At 44.8% G+C, this 18,067-nt stretch overlaps 1 protein-coding gene across 8 annotated transcripts in view; it reads left to right on the top strand.

The window, feature by feature from the left end:
* Nucleotides 1-18,067, top strand: part of SYTL2 (synaptotagmin like 2) — a 114,488-nt gene that overhangs the window by 35,174 nt on the left and 61,247 nt on the right. For all 8 annotated transcript variants that reach the window (XM_078058640.1, XM_078058646.1, XM_078058641.1 and 5 more), the window contains one exon: nucleotides 9,840-10,343. In XM_078058640.1, coding sequence (XP_077914766.1) covers nucleotides 10,231-10,343 — 113 coding nt within the window. In that variant the 5' untranslated portion in view covers nucleotides 9,840-10,230. The remainder of the gene's footprint in view (nucleotides 1-9,839; nucleotides 10,344-18,067) is intronic.

The following is an 18,067-nucleotide window of genomic DNA, read 5'->3' as shown; positions in this document are numbered from 1 at the left end:
ATATTTAAGTAGGTAACTAGATTTCATACCAGATCTTATGACTTTAAATCTCATGTTCTTTCCCCTTCGTGTTGCTGCCAATGTGATCAGAAATAAAGGGCCAAGTTTCTCCTCCATAAAAGTGGTTTAAAGGATGCCTTTAAAGGAACATGATTCTGTTGCATACCCAACTGAGGAAGGAAGGAGCATCTCCAGCATGAGGTATCTGAACATGATAGAGTAAACGTGAGCTCTGTCCCACTAGCTCTGGAGTAACAGCTGTTTTCTGAGCTAGAATTCAAGGACATTAAAATAACAGTGTATAACAGTGTCATGGCAGGGAGGGGTGGTTAGAGGAGGAAGAGATCTGGGCATGGCTAATTCTTTTTTTTTTTTTTGAAAGCTTTTCAGGTTGATTCTAATGTACAGCCAGGTTTGGGAACTCCGGAGTTAGGACATTTAGAGAGAGTCCCTCACATTCCCAAGGAGGAATGTACACGATTTTACCAAAAGTGAGGCTTTATGGAGTCCTTCTTAAAGTCTGAGTTGCTGATTGCTCCAGTTGAGTTAACTTTATGATCCTGGGTTAATTCCAGCCTAGTTAATAAATCAGCTGGTTGCTGTACTCCCTTCCTCTGAATGTGAAACCTAGAAAATAATTAAATCTAGAATTCATCTGGAATGCCTGCTATTATCAATGTGCTGGTTTCAGAGGCGCTCTGAACTGCGGCTCAATCCACTTCTTAGTTCATGTGGCAATTCTTACTCAGGTTGAAGATGCTTTTGTCCTGGAGGATAAAGGAGGCCCCCTCAGGGTGTCCCAGCTCTCACACTGGGTAGCTGTGTGACTGTAGGAAGTTGGTCTAACCTCTGCAGCTCAGCTTCCTCATCTGCACAGAGAACTAGTGATGACTATGATTCAGCTGTTACTCCCATTTTCGGGTTTGCTGTTGTTACAGCTGGAAAACAATTGATTTACAATGACATGTTTCACTTTGACTAGTTGCTGTGCTCTTTAACCAGTCATAGGTGGTTTCTACCTCTCAGGAATCCTTCACAGCTGTGATTCCCAGACCTGACCAAGCATCTGGCATCATGTGGGAATATCTTAGAAAATGCAGATTCCTGGGCCTCGGCCCTGAAGATTTTGATTCAGTAGGTCTTGAGCAAAGTCTGGGAATCTGCTACTCCTCAGCCACATTTGGATACAAACGATGATGAATTTAGTTAAAGTGACAGAACTCCCAGTTTAGATGTCACTACAGAGCTTAGTTGATAGAGATTGCATTTCTTCATGGAGGCCGTCCCTGGCCCCCAAAACTACATTAAACCCTCTGGTTAAGAGTTTTATAGCAGCCTCCTCTATTGTAGGACTTCTCGAGCTTGTTCAACATCTGCCCTCCTTTTCCAGAACATCAACTCTCCGAGGGCAGGGACTGGCTATACTATCAGAACTTTTGGAGCATACAACTTACCCTCTTCCAGAACTGATATCTGGGACTGTGGTGGGTGCTGCCCTTTCAAGGGGGGGAGGATGTTTCTCTGGAATTTTGAACTTAGGCAAGGCTCCTGGTGCTTCCCACGCTGGGTAATCAATTACAACCCATGGATATGTTGGCTTTTACAGCAGGTCTGTGCAATGTCAGATGAAGCTTGTTCTACTGTGTGTTAAAGCTCCTTGTGGATAGGTTGTCAAAGGTAAATCATCCCTTTTGTAGACTGTCATCCTTTCTGAAAGATTTGAGTTTTCTGCCCAAATATGAAGTTTGTTTTATTTTTTTAAAGGTTTTTATTTATTTATTTGAGAGAACACGAGCAGGGGAGAGGGCAGAGGGAGAAACAGGGAGCCTGACATGGGGCTCGATCCTAGGACCCAGGGATCATGACCTGAGCTGAAAGCAGACACTTAACCGACTGAGCCACCCAGGTACCCCCAAATATGTAGCTTAAAATGAATTTCAGCTGCCTGTTTCCCCAGCTCCTTTTTTTTTTTTAAGATTTTATTTATTTATTTGACAGAGAGACAGTAAGAGAGGGAACACAAGCAGGGGGAGTGGGAGAGGGAGAAACAGGCTTCCCTTGGAGCCCCCCGATGTGGGGCTTGATCCCAGGACCCTGGGATTGTGACCTGAGCTGAAGGCAGACACTTAACGACTGAGCCACCCAGGCACCCCATCCCCAGCTCCTTTCTTTCTTCACTGTTTTCATCTTTTGGAATCCTGATATACCAAGGAAATACAGATTTAGAGGGTGGTTCTGGCATACTTATCAAGACTGGAAAATGTGAAAAATTCAGGTTCAAATTTCTCTTCTCTGGCATTTTAGGCGCTGTGGGGTCTGACCCCGGGTACTGTTTCCCTGTTCATACCCTATACTCTGGTTACCGGCCTTCTTTTTGAATCCCTTCATGGTTTTGTGGCTCAGTACACTGGTCCAGAATTCCTGCTCTCATCTCTAATTCAGCCATCAAGGCTCACTTCACTTTATTTCCTTCCTAAATTCCTGTGACCCCCAATACTTGGTTTGGGCCTCCTTTATTAGTACTTCACATAGTACTTGGAGGAGGGTTAGTTGTGTGTGATCCTGTCATCCTCACATGGCCCATTATCTTGTCCTTTGTTGGGGCTTGATGCAAATATTTTGTTTCTGTGGGTACCACAAGTCCAAACTTACCTGGGAATGGCAGAGGTGAGTTTTTCAGAAATCTGGAGACATTATCATTAGGTTTGAATGTGAGATTAAGGGGTGGGGGAATGGTCACGTGTAAAGGAATATTTCCTTCTCTCTGTCTCCTTCATTCTTAATTTGAGGTCACCAAGTTAGTCTGTGGGAAACATGAGCTGTTGGCCACATCAGCCTGGAGCTGGAGGAGAAGAATGAAGTAGAAAAATGGTTTCCACCTTTGGAATAATCCTCACGAAAGTGAAAGCTTTGTATCTTGAAGGTACCCATGAGTTTTGATTTTTCAGTTGTTCCCTAAGAAAAAATAAAACAAATTTATCATTGGATAAAAACTAACATATTCTATCTATAACCTTTCATTTGTTCACTTACTCATAGGCTTATTTCATTTAGTCATTTTATTTATTCATTTAATTCACATTTTTGAGCAGTTAACTTGAACCAGTCATAAGACAATGAATTATGCTTTCCTCTCAAGAAGCCCTATTTAGGCAACATATTAGGTTGAGTAATTTGCATATTTTTAAATAGTGTGATAAAAGCACTGACCACACAGAAACAAAATAATCATGTGGCATTGTTTCTGGACAGTGCTGTGGACAAAGTTTGCTTTTCATGTAAACACATCTCTATGTAAGTATATGACAACACATTCTGATTGAGTTTAAGCACATAAAGGTAGGTTTTTTAGTAACAATTTCTGGTTCCCAGGGTCTCTGCTATTCTAAAGAGGCTCAGGGCCATGTTATAAACTCCTGCATGTTGACACAGGTGACTTTTCCCCTCTGTCCTGTACTTTTGCTCCTTTCCATGTCTGTCCATAAAACAAATCAAAAGGGCCCAATCATTTTCCTATTCCTACAAATTGTGCGTAGGGGAGCCTGCCCTACTTTGAGGGCCAATGCATGTTGCTCAGAGCAGATGACAAAGAAGAAAGTAGAGAATGTACGGAAAGAGGAAAGCAGGGTGAAAACAGACCTGGACTGGGCATCCGGAAACTGGGGTCTAGTCTCCTCTTTGTTCCTGACTAGCTGTGTGATCTCTCTGAGAATAAGGGGTGGCAATGTAGTGAAAGATGAAAAACAGTGGCTTTAGAACCTTCCAGCTCTGGCCTCAAATCATGTTCTGCTTGAGTGACTATAGATGAGTTATTTAACTCCTTGAGCCCAATGTTATCTGCCATGATGTGGAGAATACCTGCCTCGCTGGGTGGGCAGAGAGATTCAGTGGGATCACATAGGTAAGGCACTTAGCACCACCTGCTCATTTTTCAGTTCAGAGAAAAATGAGCAAGATCTTAAAAAGTTTAGACAACGGCATGTGAGGAACAGCCGAGGGAAGAAGGAAGCTCATCTTCCCCTCAACAAAGGAGACTCAGGGAGAACAAGAAAGCCATCTTCCTTTTAAATTGTTGTTTGAAAGGGAGAGTGAGGGGCACCTGGGTGGCTCAGTCAGTTAAGCGTCTGCCTTCAGCTCAGGTCATGATCTCAGGGTCCTGGGATCGAGTCCCACATTGGAGCCTGCTTCTCCCTCTCCCTCTGCCCCTCCCCCCCTGCTTGTGCTCTTTCTTGCTCTCTCTGTCGCTATCTCTGTCTGTCTTAAATAAATAAATAAAATCTTGAAAGAAAGAAAGAAAAAGAAAGAAAGAGAGCAAGCTGAGGGGGCCAGGGCAAATTGGAGGCAAAGGGTAAAAATTAGGGACAAGTTCAACCATAGTGCAAAGTAAGCCTGAGAAGTGGAGAAGCCCCGCAGGGGAATGAGGGCTTTGGGCATGGGTGCCCTGGCAGGGCGGCCTGTGGGTCTGATGACACCAGTTTGGTATGCAGCAAGGAGAATTGCGCTGGGCGGGAGGTGAGCAAAGTTTCTCTGATTGTTCCATTCCACTTGCTCCTTCCTAGGCATCCCCTGAGCCATCTGTGGGTTATTCCATTTATGCCTCGATGCCACTATGATCTGGGAAGCTTACAAAACACTTGGTTTGATGTGTGATGGTTTGTCGCTGCTGGGGGTGAGTCCCTTAATTGATCTGGGCTGTTTCTGTCAGTGCTGTTCTCCCCAACTCCACCCTGACTCCAGCCTATTTATTCCTGCTCTCCTTCTGCCTCCCAGATTTTTCTTCCCAGCCTTGATTCTAGATGTCATGGGACTGTCAGCACAATTTGCTTCTCTTCTAAAAACCTTATCATGTGAGAGTCACTACTTACTTGAGGTTTCCTCCCCTCGCTTGGGGTCTGCAGGCTTTGGTACAACAACAGTCACGTGGGGAAGGAAGAGGGGCTCTGTGGGCCTGCCCTTGCACCAGAGCACAGTGGGGAACAAATATTGTTAATCAGGCTCCAACCAGGGTTTGGTCAGTCACAATGACTGGGCTTAGACCTATAAGTCTAGCTCTTCTAGTTGTGATCACCAGCAGACACCAACTGTCTGGGGCCTTGGTTTCCCTCTCTAGCTTAACTTTGGACACTTGACAAGGAGAAGAGCATTGGCTTTCATAGATGTGGCACAGCAGGGCTGACACATGGAAAACTTGAATTCAGCACAATCTGCATTTGGAGCCTATAAATTTCCCTTCCATGCTGCCGCTCCCACTGCTGCTCACTCTTTGTTTATTCTCCATAGTGTCCTGCCTTCTCGCCAGAGCATCACCATCATCTCTGTAAGAAAGGGGAAAGTGGGAGTAAAAACACCTGTCACATAGATGAGAAAACTGAGACTTGGGGAAGTCATGTGATTTATTTAAACCACACAGTCATGTGAAGGACTAGGGGCTGGAACTCCTTGAATAATATGGACCTGGTTTTTCAGTGAAGGAAGAAGTGGAAGCTCAGTCCTCTTCCATCTGTATTCATGCATTAAATATGTGAGTGCCTAGCAGATGTAGGGCACAGTGGCAAGTGCTGGGGTCACAAAGCACTCAGAGGCCCAGGCCTTGCTCATAAATGAGTGGAGGATGAGCTTGAGTAGATAAGGATTCGAGACGGTGTGATGAATATCCCGACTCAGAAAGTCGGGTGCTAATGGAACACACCAGAGGGATGCCTAACCTGGCCTTGAGAGGTTAGGAAAGGCTTCTGTGCAATAAGTGACATCTAACTTGAGATTTAAGAGGTATTAGCCCAGGAAAGGTATTCCAAGTAGAAGGAATAGCATATAGAAAGGCCTGGGGGGCAAAAGTAACTGAAAAGTTGTGTGTGGGGAGCCTAAGGAAAAGCACTTGGGGAAGAAAGCTGGTGCCAGGTCACGTGAGTCCCACAGGCCACGGTAAGGAGTTTGAGCATTAGCCAATGGACAATGGGAAGTGGTGAAGGGTTTTAAACCTGCGAATATGGCTTAGTCAGATCTGACTTTCAGAAAAGTCACTCAGCAGCATAATGAGAATGGGTGGGAGGGAGGCTGAAGCTTAGGAGAACTTTTTGCTCACCCTGGGAGCTACTCTTTCTGTGAACACATCAGGAATCCCTGTGCCCAAAATTTATCCCTCCCAATTTTTGCACAGAAATTGCTCTGATTGCTGACTGCCCCACTGTGGGCCAGTGATTTTTCTATGCTTAAGCAGAGAATGAAGGTCCACAGTCAGACAAAAGAGTTTCGTTCTGCTTCCCAGTTTGAGGAATCTGTGGAGGGGAGAATTAAAGGAGAGGTCAGCATTGGGGTGGATTAAGCTGACAAAGCTACTGACAAGGGGAGCCTGGGTGGCTCAGTCAGTTAAGCGTCTGCTTTGGCTCAGGTCATGATCGAGCCCTGCTCAGCGGGGAGTCTGCTTCTCCCTCTGCCCTTCCCCCTGCTTGTGTGCGTGTGCTCTCTCTCTCTCGGTCGCTCACTCTCTTACTCTCTCTCTCAAATAAATAAAATCTTAATTTAAAAAAAAAGCTACTGGAGATACTAGCCCCACCACACAAGCATGGTGGCAGACACCACCCTGAGCCCTACTCTCCTCATTTGAAAAACACAGATCATAAAATACTTGCCTCAGATCTTTGTGAGGATCCTATGAGATAGTGTTAAGTGCCAGGTGTGTAGGAGGTACCCAGTAAATATTTACTTCCTTTTTTTCTGCCTTTCCTTAATGCTGCCCCATCTCAGAGTAAAAGCCAGAAATTGTACAGCGCTAATGTAAAACTTAATACAGTACGATCTACTTCTTTCTGCCCTGCTCTAACCTGTCCTCCTCTGGGCACACTCTGCTGTTCCAGCACTGACTTCTTTGATGTTCTTTGAACATGCCGGACACGCCTCCACCGCAGGACCCCCTGATACCAGTGTGGCTTGTTAACTCACCTCTGTCAAATTTGTTCACATGTCATCCTCTCAATGAGACCAACCCTAACCACCCCCTTAAAACTCCCAACTCCCCCCTTCCCTTCTCTGCTCTGTTACCACCTTCTGGCAAGTTACATAATTTAATTATTTGGGCATTTATTATTATTATTATTATTATTATTATTATTATTATTATTTAGTTTGATGTCTCCTCTGAGGGGCAAGTAGGCTCCACAAGGACTGGACATTTTTTTCTGTCTTACGTATCACTGTATCTCCAGTGCTTACAACAGTGCCAGGCACATAATAGGCTCTCAATAAATGTTTGCTGAATGAAATGTTTGATTAGCTCCTATGATAGATAGCATCCGGAGTATTGGGAATTGGGAAAGCACCTGGTATTGAAGAGTCTTGATTGCCATCCAAGGGCTCTGCTGCTGTCTCTCCCAATTAGGAGTCAAAGGTTCTAGCTCTTCCCTCCTTTCTCTGTAAAATGAAGACATTGCCCTTTGTCTCACTGATTTTTAGGAAAAACCTTCAACCCTTAGAAGCTCTTATGCAGAAGCACTGGTTAGCTTGTGGTTGTACATGAAGATGTAGAAACCAGCATTTCCTCCTTTAGCAACACTCCCAGTTACCACTGCTGGACAACCTGAGTTGTTTTTCTCCTTTGTTCTCTGCCTGTCCCATACTCATTGACTTTAAAACAGTCTCTCACTGAACCATATGGCAGCGTCCATGGTTCTGCGAATGTGGCCTCAATTTATTTCTTTGCTAGCCTCTGAGATCTAAGGAGGTTATTATGCTGGAAGAAGCTATTCTGCATGAAAGAATAGACAGCCATCCCCTGGTGAACTTGTATACTTGGATTAGGTTCATTCATCTACTTACCTACTTACTACATTCAGAGACTCACAGTCAAATGGGAGTGATTGAAGGAAGATAAATAATTATAGCGGTGGGGGTATATATACGGAGAAGAAAGTTTTTGTGTTAGTCGGGCTCTTGCAACAGAAGTGTTATAACAACCCCAAACTTCAGTGGCTTCCAACAACAAATATTTATTTCTTCCCATAATCTCCAGGTCAGCTGGGATGGCCTTACTTCGGGTGGCTCAGGGTCGGGTCTGACCTTATATCTCCTTTTCTGGGACCCAGACTGGAAAGTCAGAAGCTACCTAGGGCAGGCTCTTCTTGCAGCCAGTGGCAGGAGTATAAGCAGCCAAGCCAACCCACACAAGCCTATGCTTGTATCACATTTGCAGCATTCCATTGACCAAAGTCACAGGTCAAGCCCAACAACAGGAAGGTTGGGATGAATACGCTGCTTACTCTAGTGGTGACATGGTTGCATAGCTATTTTGGGGAGGGAGTGAAGAGTTAGGAGCAATAAGTGAATCTACTTTTAATTCTAGCTGAGATAGTTAGGGAGGGCTTCTTGGAGGTGGTAACTTTCATGTTTGAAGGATGAGTATTTTTCAAGATGAACAAACAGGCACCAACTTATACAAATGGGTGCACATTTTAAAAAGAGAGAATAAAATAGTGTCTTAACATTTATTTGAGTAGTCGCTGTGAGTTATATGCAGAGAGCCACAGGAATATAAAACAACGGTCATCAGAGTACCTGTTCTTGAAGTCCATACTTCATGGGGGAGATCAGAAGGAAACATAATACAAAAGAGAAAAGGAAACGACATGACCAAATACACTCTTATTTAGAGGTATAGAACAAAAGTGTGAACTCAGAAAGGAAGCTAGAATATATTTTTAGTAGCTATTTTTGGTAGAGGATGCAAGATACGTGCTATTTGATTTTCATTATTTCACTTCATCTTTACAACCGGTGAGGGACATCCTACTGGTAGGTAAGTGGGAATGAGAAAACCCCCCCGAGCCTCAGAGTGGGGGGTCCCTTGTTAACGTGACAAAGGGAATACTTCCCAGGGGTTCTATTTGCCAAAGTGAAGTATTTGAATAAGTATATGAGTAAGTATTCATAAAAAGCACTCAGTCATGCACGTACTGTTTTATTCTTCAGTGAGGCTGCCTGAAACCTACTGAATCCTAGGTTTTTAGTGTCTACTGGCGTATGTAGCACTGTGTTTGTTAAAGGGCCCCCATCCTGGAGTAGGTGACCTCTGAAGTCCCAAACAACTGTGAAATTCTTCATGTCACCTTCTCATTGCACATGAGTTTGGGTGGCCTCAAAGAAAATAGGATTCTTGCCCAAAGTCCTACTTAAAATTCTCATTTTGGATGGGGGAGGTTGAAATTCTGCCTCTTCCTTTCCCCTAGTTTATATACACACACCAGTAAATGTTCTTTCTCCTCAGAAATGAAGGGAGCAAGCTTGGTGAGTTGCTCTAGAGCCAGCAAGGGTTAGAGGTGGGACCAGGTGAAGAATAACATTTCCCCCTCTTGTGCACACTACCTTTACGTGATACCTGCTCATCACCTGTCATTACAGAGCCCAGATATGTTCCCGTGCAATATTCCTACTCACGGAGATGTGAGCACTTGTGAATTTTTATTTCTAGTTTCTTACCGATGATTGCTTGATGACTGGAATCACGTCTCCCTGATCTTATTGACCTTGAGTGTGACTTTTTAGCCTAGCATGCCGTGAGTTTGGAGAGAGAGAACCAGCTCCTTTTTTTGCAGCCATCCCTTTCCTCAGCGGGTTGTCAAACATCAACAGGCATTTTGTGTGCTCTCCATCTTGGCGGTCTGAAATTGAGTAGAAGCGTGTTTCATGACCCATTTGCTCAGGAAGCTGGCCGAACTGGTTTCCCTGATCTCAGAGACCATCTCACTGGTCATTCTCTTTCCCTAGGCACGTTTTAATCTTGTAATAATGAGCAATGCTTACGGAACTGCCTCACGCTGTCTTGTGTTTACTGTCTCGTGATTCCCCAGGTATCACGAGATGCTCAGGTGCTGCGGCCTCTCCTCGAGTTGATGACCCGGACACAAGGAGAGTCTACTGAGTCTGAGACTGGTCCAGAGTGGGAGTGTGAGTCGGAACGCCAGTGTGGGAACAAGTGAGCTGTCTGGCAAGGAATGCAGAGTCCTTCTGAGAGCCTCCTCTCCACGTCGTTCCCTGGACCACCGCTTCCTCTCTGGAAGGGCCGTGGAGGACTTTGCAATCAGCCACCTGAAACTTTTGCCGGGCCAACGTAAGACTTGTGCTGCAGAACTGAACAAAATATTACTTCATTTAATTTTTTGCATCTTCTAATCATTGAGCAACAGTCAGTTGTTTTGCTTTGAGAACTGTAGGCCAGATTGGTTGCTCTTATTTTTGTGTATGCTTTTCATAATGATTGACTTGAGCTTCCTGACAGAGGAGGAGCAAGAAGCCATCATGAAGGTTCTGCAGCGGGATGCTGCCCTGAAGAGGGTTGAAGAGGAGAGAGTCAGGTAAGGGGCCAGGAGGTCCTTGGGCATGAGGGAAGGAGGGACAGTCTGTAAGAAGAGGGGACACCTTCTTCCCTCAGCCGTAAGTGGTATTTCTGACTTGGAGTCTGAACTTACAGGTTTTAGGTTTTAGGTTCCTTCCTGGATGGGATTTTTTTCCGTCTTCGTGTCTCTTAATTTATCCCTTAGGACTCCTGCCAGAAATAGTCTTGATAAACGAAACCCCTTTAATTTATTAAATACTGAATTAAAAATGAAATCTATACAAACATGTACATACATCTACATATGCATATTTGAATGTGTGCATATTTATATCCACCTTTTAAAAAATGGAATCATAAACTAAATTGTATTTTTTTTAATTCCTAAGATTTTTATTTTATTTTATTTTTATTTTATTATTATTTTTTTTAAGATTTTATTTATTTGACAGAGAGAGACACAGCGAGAGAGGGAACACAAGCAGGGGGAGTGGGAGAGGGAGAAACAGGCTTCCCACCGAGCAGAGAGCCCAATGTGGAGCTCGATCCCAGGACCCTGGGATCATGACCTGAGCTGAAGGCAGACGCTTAACGACTGAGCCACCCAGGCGCCCCAATTCCTAAGATTTTTAAAAGAAAATAAATTGGGAAGTAGCTCACGTTTCTGCATACTTTGAGAAATGTTTGAATTGGTTTCAACAGCAATTGAAATTGGCTCTGACTGAGCCACTTTTTCATTTGTGTCTCACAAGAAGGAGTGGCAGCTTTGACATGTTGTTCTTGCTGAGAGGAACCCACATGTTCCACGTCAACATTCGCTCCACTTTCCACTCACCACAGGGTCGGTAGAAGGAGCATGAGAGCAGGATGCCGAAGAAGTGGGCTTAAGCCATCTATTACCTGTGTAATTCTGGGCTTTGAAGACAGTGGAAGGCTTCTGGAATGTACGTTAGTAGTATTAACTGCATAATCCCCATACCAGGAGTTACCTGAAAGGAACATAAGCCATGTTCTTATTTCCTGGGACACAGGACCATGAGTAATGGATTTATTGGCACCATTTCCCATATTTTGAGCCTAATTGAGCATAGATGCTTTGTAAACATGCTGAAATTCACTCCAAGCACTCCGGAGCATCTGTTTATGGCTACTAATAATAGCTCATAGAGACAGTACTTAACAAACTAACAAATGATTCCCAAATGACAGTGATGAACAGATTGCAAAGGGCATTTTTCTGAGTTCAAACACTCTTGTGCAGTTGGTAGGGGCTCAGAGTGGGATATAATTATGCCTCCTTGATGTGTGAGGAAGTTAACTTTGAGACAGGTCAGGTAACTTGCACAAGCTCATACAACCCGTAGGTGTCAGGATTGAGAATCACATTCTGGTCTTCGGGTACTCATGCACTAACTCTGCCTCCTTTTTCTGAGAAAACAGTAGCAGACTGGCCATCCTGGCACCTGGCCATGGAGAAGGGGGCAGCTGCTTGATAGCTAGGACACTGAGCTGTGATGGTGACAGGTACTGGAGAGCCTGAGAATGGGCACTTTACTTGTCATGTGCCTCCCTACAAGTCGCCTGTAGTGCTCTGTGCACTGAAATGGGGGTGGGTGGCTGTTCTCCAATCTCAGCAAATGGGGTGCCTTGAGCATTTTACCCAGGAGGGGCAGGAGATTTACCCCAGTCCTCCCTCAGAGCCTTTTGGTAGCATTGATCCTTTGCCCATGTACAGTTTATAAAGCCCTTTCATGAATGTTGTTCTACGTTTCCTCACAACCAGAGGCATGTGAGATTTGGCAAGGCAGGACTGTTATGCCCATTTTAAAAATAAGGAGTGAGGGCAACACAGAGAAAATACTAGCTGATTCTTAAAGCATCGTGGGAATTCCTTTATCCTCTCAGAAGACAAGACAGGGAGACTTGGAAAGAAAGCAGTGGGGCGAAGATAACACTGGGCCCCTCTTCCTATATCAGGATGTGGGGACTGTTACTACTGGGTTGCTGAATACCTTCGATTCCTCCATTAATCGGGTGTTATATGTGGGCTGCAATTCTACGTCCTCCATCGCGCCAGGTTAGGAAGAGAGATTTGTCCTCCCCCCTACCCCCCTCTAAATGTCCTTGGTCCCTTGGACTGCAGGCTGCTGGGTCTTCCCTGTAGTTGTGTGTTTCCGTGTGAGTGGAGTGGAGGTGTTTCACGGGCATATGCAGTGGCTGATGGAAAAATCCTCCAAAATGCAAAGTTCTGGCAGGAGCCGGGCTTTGTAGGGGGTGTGAGCATACAGCCTCAGGGACCAGCCCGGCTGCAGCTGCAGCAACAGTGCAGTGAGTCCCTTAGCAGCAGTGGGTTTGCAGACTCCCCTTCCAGTCGCTGTTTCTCAGGGTGCCCCAGCAGCTGCTGCTTCTGTGAACTGATAGCAAGAAGTCTTGGGGTGGCAAGAAATCCAGTGTGAGTCAAGCCCTGTGTACTACCACCATGCTGAGGGAATTCTTAGATGTCAAGCACCTGATGGTTGACTCAACCACAGATAGATAGGTTTAGGACTCTGGGCCTGGGGAGGAGTGATGGCGCACGTGGGTTGGGGGGGGGCCCATAGCTGGTGGACACAAAGAGGCCCAGCCCATGGTCTGGCCTGCTTCACATAAAGAGAGTTGAACTCTGACCCCTTCTTTGATTTAGGACTGAAGGGACTTGTGGGTATGGGTCTGAGGCTGTTCTGCTCCTGGGCTGGTGGAACTAGATCTCTGGTCTCTGAAAATGCTGTTCCACGGGCTTTTGCTGTCAGCCCCTTTGCCGTCTCCACCTGTTTGTCTTTGACTCTTCCATCAGCTTTCCATACAGCCTGACAGCTCTGGGAAGATTTTTTGGTCCCTATAAATCATTTTACAGATAAAGAAGGTAAAGCCCAGAGAGGGGAAGCGACAAGCCCAGGGCCACTCAGATAACCGCTGCCAGAGTCGTGGTAAGGAAAGCTCTTGGTCCAGCACTATTCCCTCTACCCCATGCTGCTATTATTGCCTTTTGCAATTTGTCAAGCTGCAAGCCGTCATTTGTTAATCATTTGTTAATTTGTGAAGCACTGTCTGTCTATGAGTTATTATTAGTAGTCGTAATCAGATACTCCAGAGTGGTTGAAGTGAATTTCAGTATGTTCACAAAGCATCCATGTTCAATTAGGGTCAAAATCATTGGTATTATTCCTACACAAGGCTAGGGAAGAAGTCCCCTGCTTAACCTTGGAGTCAAAACTGACATGAGTTTGAATCCTCTCCTTACCACTAATCAACTGTGGTTCATTGGACAAGTGACTTAACCTCTCTGAGCCTTAACCCAGAGACTGAGAATGACCATAATACCAAACTCAAAGGATTAGAGTCAGGATTAAGTAAGATAATTCTTAATCTTCTTAGCACGAAAGAGGAGATGGATACATTTGAATTCCCTTATTCTCTACTCCACCTTTTGTCTAAAAAAGGGCGAAATTCTATGGTTGGTAGTCTGACGCCTTAGGAGGAAAGTACTCTTAAAACCCTCAATTATTTAATGCAGTGAAATTTAATTGAGCATCTATTAAGAATAAGGAACTTCTCTGGACAATGATATGAAGAGAATTCTATGGTAATTAAAAGGAAATGACCTTTATCCATTTAATGGATTATCAATTGCAAATTTAAAATCTCAACTTTGTTTCCCTAACATGATTTTAGAGTTTCCCAGTCCTTCTCCTAGTTGGTATGTGGTTTTAGAAGCACACATCATATAAACCTAATATTGGCCTAAGCAAAACATCATTAGAAAGGCAAACCTGCCACTATAAATCAGACTGATCTTTCGAATGCTAATTATTATGGACTCTGGAGTATAATCCTCCTACAGCTATGGGAGGGTCTCACCAATGCCCTGGAGCACTGTTGCAGATGCTGCCTCCGAGTCCTTTTCGGCCGGCTGTAAGTGAGATTTCACATTCCCACTGAAATCCGTTTGCCTTTCCTGATATATCCAGGGCTTGGAATTGTTCACATGCATGCTCATTTGAGACATTGTGGAGATGATTTAATCTATATGTTACCTCTGGTCTGATTTCATGAATGAGAAAGATGAGTGTCATACAGGGGAAGTAAGTGTTCAGCTCCCAAATCTGTTCTACCTGTTCATGGTAGAACATGGACTCGAACCCAAGGGAATAGCCACTGTGGTGTCTCAGGAGGCAGCTAGAAGATAACAGTCCTAGGTCACTGTCGCCCCTGCAGCTGGGTTTCGCGCTGCCTCTCTGCCTGCAGCCCCAAGTGCTGGGCCCGGTCATCACCACGCGTGTGTATTCAGCTTGCTTCCCTGACTGCCAGCCAGAGACATTTCACAGACCAGCAGGGAGGCAGACATCAGGATAGATTCTTTCTCTCTCCCTACCCTCTCTTCTTTTTAAGAAACACCATCCTGCATACACATATGTAATTTTAGTCTTATAGTTTGAAAATGAGACACTCTAAAGGTGGTGTTTCCTGTGCTTCGCATCATACTGTCAGCAGGAAGTCTTTGCCCATGTGTGTGTCTGTACACCACCAGCACCACGCCTACCACCCCCGTGCACACAGAACCACATCGACGGGATGGGCATTCTTGCCACAGATAACATCTCAACCATGACCACATCTTATGATTCTTAGCTCGTCCCCTAAGACCTAGTTTTGTTTTGTTTTTTTTTTAAGTGAAGGCAGTTGGCATTGAAGAACTGCTTTCCAGGACCTCTGGGGTGTTTTCTGTCAAAGCAAAGAGGAAAGGAACCAACATTTGTCAAGGAACTATATTGTATACAGAATTCCACATACATTTTCCCCTTTCATCTACATAGCAGTGTAGCTGAACCTGCTTAACACTGAGGAAATGAGGTAGAAGAGGTTAAGCTCCCTGCAAGACTGAAGCCTTGCTCCTCACACTGCAAAGCCTATGCTTTCCACATGCTGTGCTGCCTCTCAGCAGAAGGTGGGGATTTATGATGTGTCCGTGACACAAGGGACACACGTTTCCTCTCATTTTCCACTGTATATGTGCTGCCGAAGCGAGCACTCTCATTTTCCACTGTAAGGAGCATTTGCAATTTATTTCATTTTCACATGTGTTGGTTTTCAGATTCTCTTTCAAAGGTTGAATTCCTTTGTAGAGTGAAGTGTGTTGACCATCTTAGACACCAAAATCATGTTTGGCTCTCTCAGTAGCAGAGTGAGTAGCAGAAACAGCATCTGGATGGCTTCTGATCCTGGCTCTGGGTGACTTTGGGCAAACCTCCTAACTTCTTTGGCCCCAGAGTACTTTCAAATCACACAGTCTAACCATCTTGTCCAATGTACTGAGGGGTTAAAAAAAAAAAAGGCTGGGGAATGGGCCAGTCAACCTCTCTGGACAGCCGCCTGGTTCTTATCTAGTTGACTAGATAACATCAACCAGGTAGGCCTTTGTCTAATCATGATGAATAGTTGGAAGCCGGGGTGTGTTGCGTGAATAAAAGGAGGAAGAGAGGATAGGCTGAGGGAAAAGTGTTGAGGCCAGCCTGGAGGGTGTCCCTACTCTTCTGGTTTTCATCTGGAAGTGCTCACACTCTCTCTCTGCAACACAGGAATTGAGACAGGCGTTTAGGGCCTGATTTTTTTATGCATAATTCTGAGCATATGGCTGGTACATGATAGGGGATTAATGAATTAATGAACAAAGGAATAGATGTGGCCTTTAGCATAAGGAGGCAAGATGGCTGTCTTTTGCAGCTGACTAATTTCTTTGTATATGATGGTGAAAATGTAAGTATTCAATGAGATGATTCATGTTAGGTGACTAGCACGGGGCTAGTACAAAACACATGCTTTGTATGTATTAACCAAGGGAATGGGGGCATGACCTGCCTGGAGGGCCAGCAGGACAGTGTCCTGTCTGGGCCGAGTGCTCTCCCTCTACCTTCACTTAAGGCCACCAGCCCATGGGGGTTTAGCGGGCATCTTCTCTCTCCTCAGCTCTCTCCTACGCACAATGTGCCTACGTGCAGAGGATGGTAAGGGATGAAAACCGTGATCTCAAGAAACATCTTTTTCTCACTTCACCTAAATGGTATAAGAATTAGAGAATCAAATGCCATTTTTATTGGTAAATTAGAATTGATGAAAAATGACAAACAATCCAGGCTGGTAGAGAAGATTTTAATAGCACCATCTAGATGGTGGGATTTTTATTTTTTTAAATGATCGTACATCTTTATAAAACCTGGGTTTTATACACATATGTATTCATCTATGAAATATTCCAAATGGCTACGATCGAAACAGGAATTCATTGATTAAACCTAGCAGGGATTATCATGTGAGGAAAGACATAAATGGCACTTAATGAATTTGAATAATCTCTTATTCTTTAGCCACTTAAATGATAAGCCAGAAACCCCCTCCTAATTCTGTACTGTAATGGCTACCAGTCTCTCCAGGGCCCATGTGTTTTGGGGAGCCTGACTCACCCAGTGTGTGCGCATGGTGCACGGAAAATTTAGCATGATCAGGGCTTACAGACAGTCGTTTAGGCAGGAGCAGATCCGGGGTCGCACCGGGCCCCCTACAAAATGCCTTTCCGCCGAACACCAAAAATAAGTAAATAAACAACCTCCTGAAGAGAAATCGAGAGTTGTTATGCTAGGAGGGTTTGTGGTCTCTTATGACAAGATGATGGCTGATGCCAGATTTCATCATGTTTGTTCCTATTCTGCCAAGAGCGAGGTGTCCTGCCTCATCAGGAGAAGTCACTGCCATTTGACAGGTATGGTTCACCTAACCCCAGCAGTGACAGGGTCACTCTTCTCTTTTGCCTGACTCAGACTGGGGTGGCTGTGGAGCATTTATTTGTTCTTTAATTTATTCACTCGCCAAACAGTTGTTGTGTATCAGCTCTGTGCCAGGCTTGGTGCTGGGTGCTGGCATGACAAAGGCGATTAAGATGTAGTCCTCACCTTCAGGGAGTCTGCGGAGTTGACAGATTAGTCAATGAGACAGATGTGCAGATAGATCATTGGAATATGGTGTGGTCAGTGCTGTGGGAGCCTGGGGAAGGGCAAGCTGCTGACCTGTGCCTTGGCAATCAGGGAAGGCTTCCCCCGTGCAGTGGTGCACAAGCTGGATCTGAAGGATAAGGAGCAATGTGCTGCACAGAGAAGTGAGGAGAGATATCCTGAGAGACTTCACATTTATTGGTCTCTTACCAAGATCTAAGCACGGTTAGGTGCTTTCAGGTAAATACTTCATTTAATCACCTCAGAAGTCCTGCAGAGTAGGTCTTCTCTTCCCCCGTCTCTACAAAGAACTGAAGCTTCAGGCGGTTCAGTAACCTGCCCGGGTAGCATATAGGAAGGGTGAGAACTGGGATTTGGACCTGTTTGGGAGAGTCTAAAGCTCATAGTCTTTCTGCTTCTAATGTTTAGGGAGGTCAGAAAGAGCAGTTTGGAGAATAGTAAGAAGTCTATAGTACTGGCAAGTAGAGTCCAGGGGTAAGTGCTGGAAAATGAACCTGAAAAGGCAGCCTGAAACCACGTAGGTGGTCAGGGGCCTCATATGCAACTCCTTCACTCCACAAGCACTGAATAAAAACCCACTATTTTCCAGAGACACTGAGCAAGGATATACGGAGTAGAGACTCTGCCCCTAGGGGCTCACTTTCTAATCAGAAAATTCTGAAAGGACTTCTCTCTTCTGGAATTGAACTCAAACTTGGTT

Source organism: Halichoerus grypus, chromosome 11 (assembly GCF_964656455.1).
Source record: "Halichoerus grypus chromosome 11, mHalGry1.hap1.1, whole genome shotgun sequence".
NCBI lineage: Eukaryota > Metazoa > Chordata > Mammalia > Carnivora > Phocidae > Halichoerus > Halichoerus grypus.
This window is presented reverse-complemented; position numbering and strand designations above follow the sequence as displayed.